Here is a 19565-nt window from a genome sequence, read left to right as displayed (position 1 = left end):
AGGGTACTCATAGACCGTACAGTTTATAGCTGGTTCCTGATCAACGAATATGCCGATTTTCAGACGTAGATTCACGCATGTGAGAAAAGTACTTCCTGGAAGACATTTTTTATAAAAAAAAATTGACTGTAATTTCATCGTAATTTTTCAATGGAAATTTTATTTGTGATAATATTATGTTTTAGAAAAATACATGAGAAAAAAAGAGTAAGCGGGGCGAGGGGCAAAATCTTACAACCATCGATTTTTTTATATTTTTATTACATCAATGTTCGTACTCCTTGGTTTGAGTTTGACATCAAGAGGTTTTTGAGATCGTAGAACCAAATCGAAAGATAATTCCAGCTCATCCATGCCGTAAAGAGATTCAATGATAAAATTCCGCAGAATGTAAGACACCACTATTTTTTCCTCCATTAGAGCGAATTTTTGACCTAAAAACAAAACAAAAACATTACAGCACTTTGTAATTTTTCACGCATTAAATTCTTCTTTCTGTTAAAAATTATTATAAATTCTTGAATGATGTAGGTAATATCTCTTGATTGCATTTCTAAGTGAAAAAAAGAGAAAAGGACCTTTTGAAAATTGTTAAAATAATTTAAATAAAGCGTGCATTTCACCCAAAGGAGCTGATTTAAAGTTCATAAAGGACATTTAATTTTTGAAACACAAAAATAATTGTAAATATGGCAACTGATGCTAAATTATTTTATGCCTAAGAGTGGAATGTCGTCACGAAAGCTCCTCTGATAACATTGTAAGTAGAAGTACTTACAATTCATAGGGAGGGGACACTAGCACTACACATTAGCATCTGTTTGGCGTCGTGAATCTTGAGATTATGTGCGCGCATTTCGTAACCCACGATTATTGAATAGTGTTGAATTATTTTCGTATTACTGCTGAAATCCAATTTGATGTACTTGTTTTAACCTGTCTTGTCAACATCAAATTGGATTGATATCATTACATGCGGACTTATTTTGCAATTAGGAACTACAATTTCGGTCCAGTCTAAGAACAACGTATGTACCATTAGTTTCCCTATGCACGTAAGTGTTTCTATGAAGTCTAAGTGTTTCGTGAACTAGAGATTGTAGTTTCTAATTGCAAAATATAGTTCATGTATAAGTTCTGAGCTACTAATGGAAGTGAATCGATTTTTGAAGAAAAAATGCTAACACTTTGTACCAAATGTTGAGTGTTAGAATAGGCTGGATCCGCACATCCTTAAAACAAAGCCAGGGAACTACGAAAATAAAATTCGATTTTTTAAATGAGACTCCATTCCCTACCAGTATCAGATCGAAGGGGGAGGGGGAGGGGGGGGAGCATGCTGCTCCAGCCGTTTTATTTCTGATTTAGTTTTGAAGGTACTTTTTACTTATTTTCCTCCTGAATTTGTGGACTCAGCATATACCACTCTCACGTGCTGAATCTGTAATATTGCTACATCTAAAGTCACTACACATCTGTAGTATCCAGCTAGAAGCTTACCGATACAATTTCTGACTCCCGCCGCAAACGGCACGTATGCGAATGGATGTCGGCCCGTATTATTATCGCTGTTGAAGCGTTCTGGATCGAAAGTGTTCGGGTTCGGAAAGTATTTTGGATCTCGATGCAAACAGTAAATTGAAAGCGCCACTGTCGCGCCCTCTGGAATCGTGTATTTTCCTGCGAAAACCAAAATATGGTGAAAGACATTTCATGAAAGAATATTTTGTTCCAAATCGAAGCAAGTTTTCGCCGAAGAAGCAAAAATTGAACATTTCCTTAATTTGATGAACGTAATATTGAGGCATGGGGAAATCTTGTCATATGCCATATCTTCCTGAATGTTGTCCAATGCCGCCCACCCTCCTCCCCATAAATAATTGCGTCAAACTTTCCCAAAAACCTTCATTTTTACGCGAAGAATCCCAAGAATTTAGTCTTTTTCTTTATCAGCGTTATGAAATATTTTTTTTAAAAAAATCTGCGCCTCTACCGATTTTCTCGTGACGTAACGGATTCTCAGACCCTTTCCTTTCCTCCATTTCGTGACGAAATTATGAACAGACACTCCGTGACGTTATTCTAGTATGATTGACTAATGATTTCCTACATCGTGGAACAACCAGTACAACCGAATGTCACTGACTGAAAAATCCAAGGTGAATAGTAAGCATGATAACCATGGTACTTCGATCAAGGATGAGGTTATAACCAACCGTGTTTTCCGGAAGGCAATTTATCTTAGTATTATTTAATTGGAAGTAGAAACCTAGTATTTGAACGCATCTTTTAATAATTTTTACAGATTCATACATTTTGATATCGTTGCATATATGGTTGAATGATATACTAATGAACGGAGTTGGTTTTTTTGTAATCAGTGTAATTATTATCCCAAGTTTCATACTCGGTGGCCCCAAAACCTCGAGGTTTTTTGCTGTTATAATTGTAAACTTACCAAATTGAACGTCCTCTTTCACTTTCCTTGAGATGAGCGGGACGCTTGGGTACATTCGTAAGCTCTCCTTAATTACTTGCTCCAGATATTTCATGGCTTTTAAATCGTCCACGGTCGGTTTTCTATCGGAACCTTGGAAAATATCATTCATCTCTCGATAGCATTTCTCCTGCACATAATAATATTAATTAATTGTTATGAATGATAAATAGTGTAAAATATTGCCTCCGCTCTATTCTGGATCGACGGTTCCAATTATTAAAGTTGATTGAGCCGAAGAAAATCAGCCCGGTGTAAATTCAAATGTCAAAAAATACATCTAGAGTGACCTCATGAACTTATATTTTTGTTTCTTTCCCTCTATCAAGTTTCAAAAAGCTCAGACATCTTAAGAATAGTTATTATACGACATAATCTCACCTGAACATCAGGATGAATACCCAGAAGGAAAAGGGTAAAACTCAGGGATGTCGCTGTTGTGTCATGCCCCTGGAACAAATTTCAAAAATGAAAATGTATACTTAACCCCCCGATTGGAACATTTTCTAACTTAGGAATAGTATTTAGAACACGTTTTCCAATTCAGGCATATCAAAGCAGATAATAATTTATGCACATGCGCATGTCCTCTCCTCTTGATTCAAAGGGTGAAGTGTACCATTACTTACAATACACAATAAGAGATACGGCATCGTGAAATACGCGTCCTCGTCAAAACTTAATGGAGAATACATTGAATTAATTAAAAATTTTAATTTTTTTTTTAATTTAATTTTTTTTTCTCGAGAGTTTAGTGTTCAGTGTCTTTTATTAAGGTTTTGAAACATCTTAATTTAAGAGTACATCAATCACCCATTTATCTGTATATTTATGAGTAAAATTTGAAAATTCTCATAGCATCCATCCTTTTGTACGTAAAATTTTAACGAGAAAATATGTTTTGTGATCCTTGATTTCTCACTCCGACCACAGTGGTGCATGTTACCCAATACATAGGCAATGTAATCATTAGACTGTAAGACTTTTAACAAGTTCTTACATTAGGGAGGAATGTTAATGGGAGGTCTAAGGATGTTTTCCTCTTACGGCAAAAATAAATGTGTTGACTTCATCTCTAAGGCCCTCATCTGACAAGGGCTTCGTCCCAGAATCGTGAGCCTCCGTTAAAAGATCCAAAAAAGCCAGTCTTCTCTTCACTGAAACATGTCCGGATAAATACATATGCATTTCTGTATTCTAGAATTAGGATATCAAATATGACAAAAAATATGTGAAAAAGGTATGCATTTAAAGAATTGAGACATTATTGTTTATGTAACCGTCCTCGGGGTAAAATACGTATTAGAAGCCGCAAAGAGTTAAACGAAACGAGATTGATTAAAAACAGAATATAAATGAAACAGGTTCTCTTTACTTAAAAGAGAACCTGTTTTATTTATATTCTGTTTTTCTCCCAAAGGACCCTTTTGTCTGACTTTATCATATTTTACTACATGTTTAACATTTTTCTTTCTCCTTTTTTTCGATTTCTCACGAGGAAAAGTTGTACAAGTTGAGCTCAAAATTGCCTTTTACTTATTTTCCAAAATGTGGCTAAGTCTATTTCCTTCCTAACTATGTCCGGACTATTTCCTCCATGACTTCTACTCCACAGTGAATTAATAAAGGATTAAGCACTTAAAATCTGCTGATGGAGAGAACGAAAAGTCGAACGAACGAATAAGCGCGGAAATTAGGCTCATTGTCACATCAAAATTTTTTAACGTCTTTACAAACGAAGAGCCAAGAATTTAAGTGCAGGGCCGGATTTAGGGGGTGGCCACATGGGTCAAATCTAGGGGGCGGCAAATTTTGCAATTTTTTTAAATGTAGGTATAAAAAAATCGGATTTAGAAAAAAAAAAATACAAACAAGAAAAGGCGACAAAATCTCTCATTTCCTGAGAGTATGGTAATTTCTAATTTTGTCGTCTTTCAGTAATACAAGAGACAGCACCTTTAATTAGTCGAGTGAAGAGAGAAACCAAACACGCAACTTGGCCTGGAACGGCGCGGCTTAGAAAGAAATGATGACGAGGACTTGAGAAGAAAAGCAGAAGCCCTCGGCGCGGCGCGGCGGTCAGCGTGTAACACATATTAGCGCCTACAAGACTGCACGAATACTTCCCGCATTGCATCAAACACAGTGCGGTCACTGCGGTCAGCGTGAATCGCATAGCGCCTACAAGCCTGCGTGAATACTTCACGCATTGCGTCAAACACACTGCTTTTAGCAGCGGTCGGCGTGAAACGCACAGCGCCTACAACACTGTAGGAATACTTCACGCATTGCGCCGAACACAGTGTGGTCTGCGCGGCGCAGTGGTGGAAGTTTAAATCATTAAACCACATTTATGTTTGTTCTTTCATAATTTTTTCGTCCATTTCTGATAAATGGAAGGCTTTGACCACACAAAGATGGGTTTACGGAACTTAACTTTCGCGCAAAGTTCCATGAACTTTTGCTGATAGTGTTGACAAGGCTTTCTCAAAAAATGTGTCCAACACGAGTAAACGCCCCTGATGCACCCCTCCCCCACCGGCACGTTTACTTGATGGTTTTTATTGATGTTTCAAAAGGAATGAGAAGGGGACGGCAAAATACAAGCGGCCCATGGGCGCAAAGTAGGTAAATCCGGCCCTGTTTAAGTGCACGATTAATACAATTAACTGAACTTCCGTATCAAAAAGTAATATGCTGATATTTATGTATAATTTGATTCAATAAATGTTGAGATGTGCATTACCTTTGATTCCGTCATCCTCGCCTGCTCTTTGTTCTTCAGTCGTGGCAGTTTTTTTGTTTTTGCTATTCAAGATCGCCTGAAAAAGTAACACCAACATTTCATTCGATCTGTTTTTAGGAGTACAGAATACCAAAGATACATATTATAGAAATCTTTTAATATAAATTCAGGAGGAAAAGTTCAGATTTTTTGAATTTTAAAACGTTAGTTTACCTTTTCTCCGGATGCATTCTTTAATAAGTCAAAATAAAGAGAAGAAAGTCAAGGAAATTATTCGATTGTTCATCGTATCCATTATTCTGTCATTTTTTTATTGTATATGTAATTTCCATTTTCCGAATCCATTTCATAAATTTAACCCATACCTATAATACAGGGTGTACCAAAAGTCCGTCCCACCCCTGCTAACTTTTGAACGAATTGAGCTAGGGTAATGAAACTTTGGGAATGTTCCTATCTCAAAGGGGACCATCTTTTGGGGGGGTCAAAATTTTGGTCCCCCCTCAGGGGGGGCGCGCGGGGCCCCCAACTTTTTTTTTTCAAATAGCAACCCCTATCTTGTGATACATCATTCGAAAGAGCATAAAAAACTAAGAATTTTGGCGCAAACCGCAGATCAATATCTTAATTTTTGACCGAGTTATGATAGGTCAAAGGTCAAATTTGACCTATTTTCAAAAAATCATAACTCCGGTTCAAATTATCGTAAAGAAAAAAATAAAACGGGAAAATTTACCAAATTGTGTCCGCTTTTAAGTAAAAATTGCAGAAATCACTTCGCTGTAATTTTAAGGGGGGGCTTGGACCCCCAAATACGTCAATTCAAAGGTCATTCAATTTTCCCGCGAAAAAAGGCAATTTCTCCTAGATTTGCCTCCACATTATCTCAGTAAGGTCAAAATTAGTTCAACATTACGTTGGCAAGTCCCCAAATTTCGGGAAAAGTTAAAAAAAACGAAATTTAAACGGTCAAATATAATTTTATCACCTTAAATTTCGTTTTTTTTAAACTTTTCCCGAAATTTGGGGACTTGCCAACGTAATGTTGAACTAATTTTGACCTTACTGAGATAATGTGGAGGCAAATCTAGGGGAAATTGCCTTTTTTCGCGGGAAAATTGAATGACCTTTGAATTGACGTATTTGGGGGTCCAAGTCCCCCCTTAAAATTACAGCGAAGTGATTTCTGCAATTTTTACTTAAAAGCGGACACAATTTGGTAAATTTTCCCGTTTTATTCTTTTCTTTACGATAATTTGAACCGGAGTTATGATTTTTTGAAAATAGGTCAAATTTGACCTTTGACTTATCATAACTCGGTCAAAAATTGAGATATTGATCTGCGGTTTGCGCCAAAATTCTTAGTTTTTTATGCTCTTTCGAATGATGTATCACAAGATAGGGGTTGCTATTTGAAAAAAAAAAGTTGGGGGCCCCGCGCGCCCCCCCTGAGGGGGGACCAAAATTTTAACCCCCCCAAAAGATGGTCCCCTTTGAGATAGGAACATTCCCAAAGTTTCATTACCCTAGCTCAATTCGTTCAAAAATTAGCCGGGGTGGGACGGACTTTTGGTACACCCTGTTCAGAAAGTTTCATTGTGATGTTACATGTCACAATTTGATCGAAATTAACCGATGTGATTATTTTTAAAGGTTATATTTTGTGTTCTCGTTATAAAGAAAAAAGTGCTCACCTTCTTTGCGAGCTCGAAGATTTTCTTCAAGCTGCTGGTTAATGTCCGACCCGTCGAAGTGAGATAGAATAAGCCGTTCCAAAACCAGGGTTTCCCTATTCTGATGGCAATCGCGTGTGCCGCACTGCTCAATAAGAAACCCAAAGGAAACGGGATCAAAAACTTGTAATTTAGGCGCCAAGGAAAAGAATAGACATGATAAAATTCCACATAATATTTTTACCCTCAGAACTTTTCCCTCTACTCAAACTTCTCCCGTGACTTTTTCAACTCTACTTTTCATAAATTCAAAACTATTCTCCTTCCATAAATATTTGACTCCTCTTGTATGTATGTGTCTACCACGTTTGTAAGGTCCATTTTGTTACTTAGTATCTTTTGATTGTTAATCACAGAGTAGAAAGGGATATTGACAAGAAGAAAGTGTGGAGTTTGCGCTTGTTTTTATTTCGCCTTCAATTTTCGAAGTAGATCAGATGACATTTTCCAAGCATCAATATTCTTATCTATTCGAGATTTTGTGTCTTGATGATTTATTTACAACTCCTGCCCCGCAATAAAATGTCAAACTTTAAATTGCAATCAGCTTTTCATTTCTATTCAAGTTTCTTTGATCCATAATTCGATGAACAACGTGAAAATATGAGTTTTTCCGACTTTGTTTCATTTTCAGGGGGGGGGGGGGGGGCAGGGGGTTGAAAAAACCATCTTGGGAGGAAACAAAGGTCCTCAGGAATTGCATATTTTAAAATTTTCGTGCAAGTACTTCTAGTGATTATTATTTCAAAGTGCGTGCATTTGGTTTGAATTGAGTGAATCAGCCACTGTAAAATCACTCTACTGGCTGGACCCGATGCGCAGTGCATGGTCCTATCCCGACCTTTTCAATTAAACGTTATTATTCACTTAATCTTTAAATACTTACTCCTCAACTGCTTGAATGTAGTCAAGTTTCGGATTATTCAGTGCATCGATTTTAATTCCCATTGCTGATTCTGAAAGGAAATTAAATTCGAAAATTATAAATAAGCCTACACGTCGCAATTCGTGAGCAGGGATCGAGTTATAGTTAATGGCTTTGTGCTTCCTGACGTGGGCTATACCAAACTTGATTTTCATATCCTTCTTTTCTTTGTTTTCATATGTTTTGTATTTGAATGTCTTTATGACGCTTTCAATCTTTATCAATTTACATTGCTTAAGCCAGTACGAATCAATTAGGTACACTACAATGACGCGTTGCGCACTGGCATGGTTGAACTATAAAAACGCTGATGTCAATTTGAAGAGCCAATCTGTAAAAGAGGTAAATCTTCGGATATTTTTTATAAAAAAAAAAGAAAAAAAAAAAAAATGATTGCTATAAATTGATTCAAATAAAAGAGAACCTTGGTAAGGAGAGTATAAACACTAGAGGATGGAGATCAGTATCTGATTGGTTCAGCTATCTTTGGATCCAGGAAGTCGTGTAAAATCCAAAAAGAAGGCGAAAGTCTCATTTTAATGATGTAAAAGAAAAACCTGAAAATATGACTTTATTTTATTTCCTTACCGTAAAAATTGCTCAGATTACATAATTGAGGGTCTTGGAGGACAAGGTGCATAAGTGCAGTTTTTAATATTCGAGAAATACGTGTTGAAAGTTTCAAAATAACATGGATCCTTATGGCGAAAAGAAAGTTCAAACTGACTTTTTGATGTTTCAAAATTGGAATTTGGAAGCGAATTTTCCCCAAAGAATATTTCAAGACTAGTTTTGGTTGAAATCATTAATATCTCAATTTTCTCAAAAACTGCTTTTATGCGCCTTGTCCTCCAAGCTCCTCAATTAGACTTGCTCATTCTGTTAGCACAGAAATTTTTTACGTTGAATTTTGAAAAAGCTTTCCATCAAAAACCGTTCAATTGCGAAGCGTACCACATGATAAGTGTGGAAAAGTAGCAAGAATCTCCTCTCATCCATAGTGATCGCCCCCCCCCTTTTTTGGGCCCTTTGGATCTTCATGAGACCCAACCCAACATCCGTATACCCTTTACAGATGTGAACGCTCGATCAATAAATTTGCATGCAAATAATATAAACAATAAGGTATGTGCGAAAATTTTGGAACGTCGCGATAGATAGAGTGCTTTTAGGGTTTATCCATCGCGTTCGTGTCCACTCATGCATTGCCGTGATATAGCTGGGAATTGAACCCCGACGCAGCTATTTAAGCGGTGTGAATAAGCTTACCGCAAATGTTATCTAAAGCCACCAGATGCATCACCGTGTATATATTCAGGGGCGACTCTTTCGGGTGTTCCCGGAGCTTTTGGACGAGGGCGATCGCATTTTGAACCAGAGTTTCGTGGAGAGCATTCAGCACGTTGAAGTGAAAAGCAGGCGTGATTAGTTTCCGTCGCTCGTGCCATAATGCACCTGTCAACACAAAATTATTTATGAGTGAATAATGTAACTAAGCCATAATTACACATAGATTTAACTAAGTTGCGCATCAAAAACTGGCTCATTGTTAGCGCACCGAAATAAAATTCCGGCCGTGGAAGCTGTATTAACGGGCTGTATAGACACCCGCGTTCCGGGCTCAGAGGCAGAAAGTTACGGGCTCAGAGGCTTAATGTTCCGAGCATAGCACCCCGAGCTTTCGGCCTCTGAGCCCGGAACGGACGGTCTGTCTAAATGTATAGCCCGTAACGTAACTCCGAATTCGTTAAACTGATGAAGGTCACCAAAAACGACTTGACGGGTACGTACGAGGCCGCTGGCACGCTAATTGACACACCTCCGTCTAGGATCAGAGAGCGCCGTCGCACATTCGAATGATCAATGGAAAGTGATCGGACATTAAATTTTAGACTAAAGCTGCAAATTTTGATGCATATTTTGTCACAATTTACATTTCAAGGAGTGTTTCTCGAGGAAATTTTGCGACAAAATCAAATGAGCCTTCTTCAAACCTCTGCGTCCGTATCAAAGACATAAAGACGGAGTGCTCGTATCTAAAAGCACGGGGAAAAAGTGAAGCTAGGTTCGGCGCTGCGCGCTTGTGTGAGTGTGTAAATGAGCGCGGGAATCCATGGCGGCAAACGGAAAGAGGTGTGTGAAAAAACGGCCAAAAATGCCTCAAGGCATTTTCGAATTTTGATCACTTGGGGTGATACAGTAGCTTTCAAGACACCCAAAACCGGTCGCCGTTTTGCTTAGAAGCGCCGGGTTGCGACGTTGCCATTTTTTAAAGTGGAAACCTTTAAAAATTCATATCTCCGCCGCATCTCAACCGATTTCAATGAACTTTTTTTTAAAATGTTCCTCTTAAATAGAGCTTTCTAGTGATGTATAGTTTCTTGGGGTTTACTTGGCTTTAAGTGGCACTTACGCGGTTTTAGCAGTTTTTGATAGACACAAAAATTTAGTTTTTATTTTGCCACGATCGTGGAATCGACGGAATCTAAACAAAAACCAGTCTACATGAAAGTTCAGATTCTCACCTTTCTAACGAGCACAAGATCATCCCGGGGAAACGTTTAGTTCCCGAGATATGACCGCTCAAAGTTGGTCACATGCGCTTTTGCGCAATGTGAATGCGTGTTATCACTGAGTCATTCGCGAACTAGGGGTCCCTTACGTTCAATTTACGTTGAAATAATTACACAGAGCAGTAAGGTGTACAACACGAGCCGTATTTTCACCTTCGGCTGCCGATGTGCGACGTTGCCATTTTTTGAAGTGAAAACTCTTAAAGATGCATAATTCCGCTGCATTTTAACCGATTTCAATGAACTTTTTTTTAAAATGTTCCTCTTAAATAGAGCTATCTAATGGCATTTAGGTTTCTGGATTTTATTTACCTTAGGGAGGCACTTAGGTCGTTTATATGGTTCTTTGCAGAGATTTTTCCTACAAAAAATAGTGTTGCTATTTTTTTTTCTTTTTTTTCAGGAGGGGGTCTGTAGGTATTTCCCCCGATTTTTTTAAACATTCAAACTAGATCGGAAGATCACCATCGCTTAAAGTATAATGTGAAAATCTTGGTAAATTAGCAACACCACCTTCTCCTGTACAATGAGAGCGTCGCTTTCAATATTTGTACACGTAAGAATAGTGCTTAAAAGAATCCCTTTTTTTAAAAGTTCTTTCTTTTAAATTTTGCCATTTTAAACCCTCCCACAATCCGCCGAGAAAAAAAAATATAATTAGCAACACTATTTTTTGTATGAAAAATCTCTGCAAAGAACCATATAAACGACCTAAGTGCCTCCCTAAGGTAAATAAAATCCAGAAACCTAAATGCCATTAGATAGCTCTATTTAAGAGGAACATTTTAAAAAAAAGTTCATTGAAATCGGTTAAAATGCAGCGGAATTATGCATCTTTAAGAGTTTTCACTTCAAAAAATGGCAACGTCGCACATCGGCAGCCGAAGGTGAAAATACGGCTCGTGTTGTACACCTTACTGCTCTGTGTAATTATTTCAACGTAAATTGAACGTAAGGGACCCCTAGTTCGCGAATGACTCAGTGATAACACGCATTCACATTGCGCAAAAGCGCATGTGACCAACTTTGAGCGGTCATATCTCGGGAACTAAACGTTTCCCCGGGATGATCTTGTGCTCGTTAGAAAGGTGAGAATCTGAACTTTCATGTAGACTGGTTTTTGTTTAGATTCCGTCGATTCCACGATCGTGGCAAAATAAAAACTAAATTTTTGTGTCTATCAAAAACTGCTAAAACCGCGTAAGTGCCACTTAAAGCCAAGTAAACCCCAAGAAACTATACATTACTAGAAAGCTCTATTTAAGAGGAACATTTTAAAAAAAAGTTCATTGAAATCGGTTGAGATGCGGCGGAGATATGAATTTTTAAAGGTTTCCACTTTAAAAAATGGCAACGTCGCAACCCGGCGCTTCTAAGCAAAACGGCGACCGGTTTTGGGTGTCTTGAAAGCTACTGTATCACCCCAAGTGATCAAAATTCGAAAATGCCTTGAGGCATTTTTGGCCGTTTTTTCACACACCTCTTTGATTTGAACTTGTCCTCTTGATTTTTGCATATTTCTTCTTCGAAACGTATTTTAAATTCCTAAAACGAATATACTAAGAAAGTTCGGTCTGCGTCCTAACATAATACACCTACTTTTGCTCGGTAACAGGCAGTAATCTCAGATAAAGTTAGTTTTTCTTCTGCTCATGGTGGTTCTGCAGGTTCAAACAGGCCGTTACAGTTCTAGATCAACGTTACTCCCAAATGAAATTAATCGGTCGACGACGGACGGAAACTAACCTAGAGTTAAAAAAAAATGAGTTTGTACCTGAATTTGGGCAAAAATCAACCTAAAATACTTTGTTTCCGCAATTATTTTATTCAGTTCCCGCCCTATATTTGAATTCAAACTTGTCCCGATTTCGCCGCCAATCCTCTAGCCAATAGTAGAGGTGGTTGAAAAGAAGCTTCATTTTTTGCTTTTAGCCCTCCGTCTTTATGTCTTTGGTCCGTATTAAGAAAGATGTAAGCGTTTAAAGTTTCTGAATCATGTTTGACCTCTCCTAAATTAAGTTCCCACTGTGCGCCGTTAGCAGGTTCCCGGACACCCGAGTTCGTCTATGCAAATCTTTCCGAGACCAAGTATCTACATCAATCTGACGATCCTATTAAGTGAACGATACACATACGCTGTGTTATGCTAATTCATTATTCATCGCTGAGGACTCGACCGACATCCGGACAGGTGTGAATAATGTTGCATATTTGCGCCTGTCCACGTTGAGAGGGATATTATCATTGCGAGACGGAAAATGGATCGTATTCGTAGGGAATGATAAACAATATTAGTAGATAGATTATTATAAATATATTTATCATATTAAATAGTTTAAAACAAAACACAAATGGGAGAATCATTATTAATTCAACATCAAAGATAAGAAAAATAATTGACACAAAATAAAAGTGTAATGAAAAGGGGAGTCGCAAAGAAGTTATTAAATCCATTCCACACTCAAAAGTGGAAAATTTGGTTCGTCTATTAACAAACTTATTAACAATTATTAAATAGATTAAGTTGAGATTAAGTTTGAGATTAAGTTGAGATTAAGTTGAGTTGAGACAAAGTGAGATTGTATCGATATCGATTGGTTCAACATGTAAACATAGCCTTCAAAGTCGATTTAGAAATCCGAGAGAACGGGTTTTTAGTATATAGATTTTTTATTTTTTTGAGTACCTAATGCTAATGGAAAGTGAAATTGTTAGGATCTTATTTTCAGCTTCTCAACTTAAATCCTAAAATTTTTGTTTGAAGACTCGTTCTATTGTTTTGAACCCAACGATACATCGAACCAGTATCGAATACGGTCCATAGTTAAAAGTGAAGGGATAGTACTATATTTTAGCGATTACACTGTAACGGTCGAGGAATCGCGCTTTTCAGTTCATGTAACCGTACTTCACTTCATGTAACTGAACTTCAAAAATGGTTCAGTTGCGCATGAGCTGAGCTTTAGAAACAACTCGATTGCATGCACCAAAAGTACGGTTACCAGAACCGAAAGTACCGTTACATGGACCACAAAGCACTTACAACCGACACGGAATGCCGTGCATTTGACCAAATTCTTTCTCGTCGCAATTAAGACGAACTTATTTACGAAAGCGCAATTTTGAAAAAATGGCGTTCGGAATGAAGCACCATAATGAAGTCCGCGTCATTTTTAAAATTAACTTTTTATATAAATCTATTTTTTGGAATGGCACTCAGTTGATTACGCATATTCGAGTAGTTAGAAGTCAGCGCCGGCTAAAAACGTGATGTTGGTATAATAACTGCCAATCTTTTGCACCGCAGTTGGTATACCAAAAACGCTGCTCATTTTTTAACTGTGGTCGAATAATAATTCAATAAAAACTTACCATTACTGGTGATCAGGCCCTGGCCCAGCCAATCGTGAAACAACTTGTACATGTCCGCCTTTTCCTCAAGACTTTTCGATGTAAAGTACAACTGAAAAGACACCGATTCGATTACAAACTTGTTTCAAACTGCTTAAATCCTACCTTCCGTTTGAAGAATTCGCTTCCAAAATTATTTATCGAGTGAATAAAAATAACCGCGTTCAAGTCAAACATCGCGTCATTTCTCAAAATTAGATCTCCTAATAATGAAAGAATATTTTATTAAGAAAATGTGAAAAATATGCTTCTCGATTCTCAATATGCAACTCTTCCGGCGATCCTCAATCATCCATCGCATTCTGTGTTATTACTCTCTTTTCTCAACTACTTATGGTCTACAAGCCGTCTGCCGTAAAGAAAAAAAAGGTGAAGTTGATTTAACATTCTGGATGTAAAAAAAGCGTGCAAGACTTTTTTTTTCTTTTGTCTACTATTCCAAGTTTATTTTAAAGTTTTGTTTTCACACAATCTTTTTTGGAAAAAAGAAACAACTTTATCTAAACATAGCACAAATACTGCAATTAACAATGTTTTGTACCTTCCTACATACAATGAAGTAATTATGGGTTTTATTTTTTATTCAAAGTAAAATCTTGACGGCACACTCGAGACTATTTTTGCCTAAATCAAAAACACTTTCAAGTCACTTTTTTCTCAAATGAAATTCAAAAATTATACTTAACGTTATTAAATACGGATGCTAAGACTCGGTGAGTTTTTGGACTACTGCTCTCATTTTGTTCCTTAGGATCTTGATTTATTTTGCCAGGAAAGCTCCGTATTCTTAAAAGACGCGTGTCATTCTTAATATGTTGGAGCACCTTCAATTTCGTATGATACTGTGTAACACCTCTGTCGTGAAATAGTTGGTTGATGCGCCGCGCGCTGTGGCACTCCGTGGCGCAGCCGACAACTAGCATGACTCGCGCATAGGCGCCTACAAACCTAACAGGGATACTTCACGCATTGCGCAATGCGTGAAGTATCCATGTTAGGTTTGTAGGCGCCAGCGCCCGTTTCGCGCTTGCATGCAGCAAGCCGCTGAAGGACCCGCTAAGTGGGATTTTCTGGTCAGAAAAGCTCCTGGAGCCCGGTGAATCACACGGGGACTCGGAAGCACGCATAAAACACAAATTCCTGGATAAAGTTATGAATATTTTTCTTCTGATTGTACCGATTGTAATTTTCGCAATTTCACACACAATTCGTGAAAATTTCAAGGAAAAATATCCATAACTTTCCTCAGAAATAAACATTGTGCAAGAGTCAAAGATAAGTTCTCGCACGTTTTTTTTTACTTCCCGAATGTTAAATCAATTTCACTTCTTTTCGGTGCGGCCTTAATTGAAGCCGTGTAATAATAAGTGAAAAATACTAGTGAACTGGATGATCATTGTAACTTTTAATTGTGTCCTCGATTTTTCCAAATCCATTAATTATAAAAATAATGGTCACAAGTTTAAAAAAATAGTCACTTGCTGAATAACGAATAAAAACTCAGATGACCCTCCTTAGATTTGGAGTATTGATTTACGCTCGTTCAGTCTCATTAAGTACAGTAGGTACGTACCTCTGCGTAGTTAGCTTCTGCCACAAACACGAAGGATACCCAGGCATACCAATGACGGAAAATACCTCCAAATTCTTTGTACTGTTGGTAAACAGTTTTTGGGATATCTGCAAAAGCAATTTTATTTCCGAGAATCAAAACATTTGAAACAATAGAGTGAAGGAGGTGAATTGGAACGAATATTTTTGTCACCCCCGCCCTCCCACCCAGGTGCGTTAAGTAATACTTCAATGACCTCGAAGCACACTCAGCTGACCTCACTACATTGCATTTACAAGGTAAAATTATTACCGCACCGCATCGTAATGTGGGGCATGTGCAGATGTAAATAAAAGATTTTGAAAGAGATTCTTAAAATGATATCACAGAGAGGACAATTTAAATGGATCTCGTGTAAAATTTTTGCAAAAAGACTTTTAAACGGAATTACAATGATTTTCCTACCTAAAATTGATAATATTAAAAGGAAAATGTGCAGGTTTTGAAAATTTCAAGGGAGTCTCGCACACCACCCATAAAGCTGTCAAAAAAAAATTATTATGTATTTTTCATTTTTTCCAGTGGTCCTTGCATTAGGGATCTATTTCTAAAGTTATTCTATTGAATTTCACTCGAAACACGATGCAATTGTCCATTTTATGACTTTATATCAAGAAGCTCCTTAGACCTTCCTTGACCACTATGTAAATCAAACGAAGCCTTTCGAGAAACGGAGTTGTTTCAGGAACGGCGAGCTGATTGTTGAAATTGATAGCCAAAGCTATAGACAAAGAAGACATAGGGAAAATGGAGCGATCCTATTGGTTGCAATGGGTAGTTGTCATACACCAAGGGAAAACCTGATAGACTAAGTAGGTATAGAGTCTCTCGCGGGTTGCCGTTAGTCAGTCTATTACCTACCTCCTTTGTCCGTGGCAACCACCCGTTTCCACTAATAGGATTCCTCCTTATCCTTTTTGTCATCTTTGTCTATCGCTTTGTCTATCAATTTCAACAATCAGCCCGGCTCAGGATACAGCTCCTAACCTCCTCATGCGATCTGAAAGAGAAAGCGGCTTAGAAATGCAATTTTCTTGCAAGAATGTCAACAAATTAGACTCGCTCCGGATATGCGTTCCCTCCAAGCCGCACAGTGGATCGAGTCAATCAGAGAGATTGGAATTACATTTTTTACTAAAGCTCTAAATTTTGATGTTTATTTCGTCACATTTTATATTTTAAGGGGTGCCCCTTGAAGAAAATTTCACGAAGAAATCAATGGCACCACTTTCAAAGCATCAAAGTTTTGCATGAACGGAGTTAAAAGCTTTTAAAGTTTCCAAATTTTGTCCAGCCTCCCCCATCAACTCGATCCACTGTGAGCCGTTGACTGTTTTTATTCTCAGGGTCAACTATTTTTATGACAAGCATGTCGATGAATTATAGCTAAAAAATACCAACCTTTGGGTTCAAGCAACGCCAGTGATGGGTGTCCTAGAAGTCGGTGTTCTATCGGGGGCCCGGGTATTTTTTCCGCCTTGCGGAATCGCTTGTAAAATTGTCGGGAAATCTTGATAAATCCGTACACGACATATCCGATGAAAGCCGCCAGTAATGCGCGAAGGATCATTTTCATAATCTGTTCAGGTGCACGCGATCAGAAAGCTGCATGTAGATTATGAATACCACAACTCCTTTCTAAGGCTCCAATTTTGGTCCTAGACACCGGATTGTATAGCGGTGAGGAGAGCAGTTCTGCCGTGTTGTATGCATACCTTCTTTTTTAAAGCTGTATGATATGATCTTTTAGGAAAGTTTCATTTAATTTTGAAAATGATAGTGATAGAGTGATGTAGTCGTTGTCACATCCACCTGACTGACACACTGAAATAAAAAAAAATCTGGTCGTGAAAGCCACTTAGGGCTATATGTACTTACTGTCCGCGTGCCGGACTCAGAGGCCGAAAGTTCTGGGCGTAGCACCCAGAGCAATCGAAGCTACGGCTCCAGCACCCGGAAGTTTTGGTTTCTCGGCCCGGAACGGACGGTATGTCTATATAGCCCGTATTTTTTTTTCAGCGTAGGATAGTTATGCTTATACTGCCGTGCTAAGAAAAAACTGCCGCATGAGCCTTCAAATGTTACCATGAGCCGTCAGTAAAAGTCTTTACCGGGAAAATTGTAAATATTTGCTTGCAATTATTAACTGCAATTTTTTTCACAATTTAATTTAAAATATCTGATAATTTCATGAAAAACTATGCAAAACTTTCCTCACAAATGCATGCAATTTGGCAACTCTCGAATGTTCATACAGTGTTCTTCCTTAGCACGGCAAAATAGACCCAACGTCATCTTGATGAATAAGCAAGCGCATGTTGTGCTTTTTGAGCCATGCTCTCTAAGATTTAACTCTTCTTATTGCTCCAGCTGAAGTTTGCAACAGGCTCATTATCCCTAAAATTGCAATAAGTTATTCCAAAGTCACAGAGGCGTCAATCGTAAGGGCAAATGGTAGTTATTTGAAAAAATTACGTCGTGTCATTACTCGACTACACGTTCAATTTAGATTACAAGGAAAGATCCTGTCACGGGTTGTCACGCAATCTGTAGCACACCGAGCAAAAGTTCAGCCTGAAATCAAAGGCTGTAAACCTTAATTTGTTAACATAACCATTCCTGAAACATATCTGATCAATTCTATTGAGAATTTGCGGCCTTATTTAAATTATAACTACACGTGTTATTGATAACACAATCTCATAAGGAACATCTCGTTACATCAACGCTCCATTATGATTTATCCGCGATGATAATTTATTTTATGTAACTCCGTTTTGTTAGATATTTGTTATTCCGAGGTGAGGCAGCTCGATCAGTCGCATTTGTGCTATAAAGAACCATGCGTGAATGGATCAAAATAGAAAGAAGTATGAAGCTCGCAAATCTTATGTGCATAGCTCCTTTTTTATTTAATCCGTTTCGACGGTGAAAATGCAAAAAGCGCGTATTTTGCTTATAGTGTTTCAAAATTCCCGCCCTAATCGTAAGAAAAACGAGCGTGCTTTATTTTTATTGCTTGAAATACTCGCAGAATATTCTTCACATCAAGAAGAAAAAGTAAAGGAAGTTTTCACAAAAAGACTTTGATTATTTTTCCGAAAAAAAAAATCAAGGAAATACGTTGAATAAACAAATAAAATATGATAGGAAGTTTGAAACGTCGCAATGGTTTCGCACCTTGGTCATTGACAGTTCTTTTCAGCATAAGTACTTACGTCCAGGTGCTTATCCTTCCACTAGTTTATCCGTTTTGATGGTGAACACTGATTATCTAGTACGCACCCGCAAAACAACACACCTTCTAATGAGAGATTATTGTGTATTTAATGAGGAAAACACTTGAGCAAAAACCGAACCGACCCAACTCGTCGTTCACTAGACGCTCACTGCGATGATATTCGGCTCAATAATAGTTCAAGAGACGATTTTTGAGGGAGGGGGGCTTTAATAATTGGTCCGTGGTCCGAGATGGACTCGCTGTGTTGCTAAATCGCTTTATCTATCAACTTAAATAATCAGCCTCCTGCGCAGAAATTATAAACCTTGTCTTATTTTTGGGGAGAGAAGAGGATGCCAACACTCATTGAAAACATAAATGAACAACAGTGAATAATGGAACATCATTTATTCTTCGCAAATTACATCAGAATTTATACAGATTACTTAAAGTCATCTTTGGTACAGTACAATACTATGATATGCATCAGTACTTTCCTTCCATTTTTACAATTTGCATGTCATCAAAATAAACCGATTGAAATAAATCAGCTAATTGAATACTGACTGATCATCAAGTTCGAGACTCCGCTTTGAAAGAAATACTTAAGACCATCTTATTTCTCTGGTTATTCCTCCAAAGTATCAAATCGAAAACCTTGGACAGCAGATGCGTATCCCCATTGCTACGTTAAAAAATCTCTGATTAAAAAAAGAGGATCGGAATATTCCCTCAAAGTCCTCTCTGAAAATTTTGTGGCGAGGTAAAGAAAGAGCCTCGCCAAAAAGTGGTGTTTTTTAGCCCCTTTTTTTATACCCGAGTTGGTCAACCGGACAGCGCTCAAATGA

The 19565-nt window shown here is 37.8% G+C and overlaps 2 protein-coding genes across 7 annotated transcripts in view; one reads left to right on the top strand and one right to left on the bottom strand.

Annotated features, from left to right (window-relative positions):
• LOC140224853 (uncharacterized) overlaps positions 1-19565 on the top strand; it is a 212929-nt gene that overhangs the window by 54679 nt on the left and 138685 nt on the right. The window lies entirely within an intron of this gene.
• Positions 243-18906, bottom strand: LOC109038596 (cytochrome P450 4V2). 4 transcript variants are annotated; one of them, XM_072301678.1, is made up of 13 exons: positions 18678-18906; positions 16899-17321; positions 15459-15565; positions 13847-13937; positions 9171-9356; positions 7863-7932; positions 6938-7061; positions 5244-5319; positions 3545-3654; positions 2879-2947; positions 2459-2627; positions 1501-1680; positions 243-434 (listed from the first exon to the last, which is right to left on the bottom strand). In XM_072301678.1, the coding sequence occupies exons 2-13, from the start codon at positions 17071-17073 to the stop codon at positions 250-252; spliced, it is 1542 nt and encodes a 513-aa protein (XP_072157779.1). In that variant the 5' UTR covers positions 17074-17321; positions 18678-18906; the 3' UTR covers positions 243-249. The 4 variants fall into 4 exon arrangements, with proteins under 4 accessions (XP_072157779.1, XP_072157780.1, XP_018909245.2 ...); XM_072301679.1 differs by having other exon boundaries at positions 16899-17338; positions 18716-18906; XM_019053700.2 differs by having other exon boundaries at positions 18716-18906.

The sequence above is a fragment of the Bemisia tabaci genome, chromosome 6 (genome assembly GCF_918797505.1).
Source record: "Bemisia tabaci chromosome 6, PGI_BMITA_v3".
Taxonomy (NCBI): domain Eukaryota; kingdom Metazoa; phylum Arthropoda; class Insecta; order Hemiptera; family Aleyrodidae; genus Bemisia; species Bemisia tabaci.
This window is presented reverse-complemented; position numbering and strand designations above follow the sequence as displayed.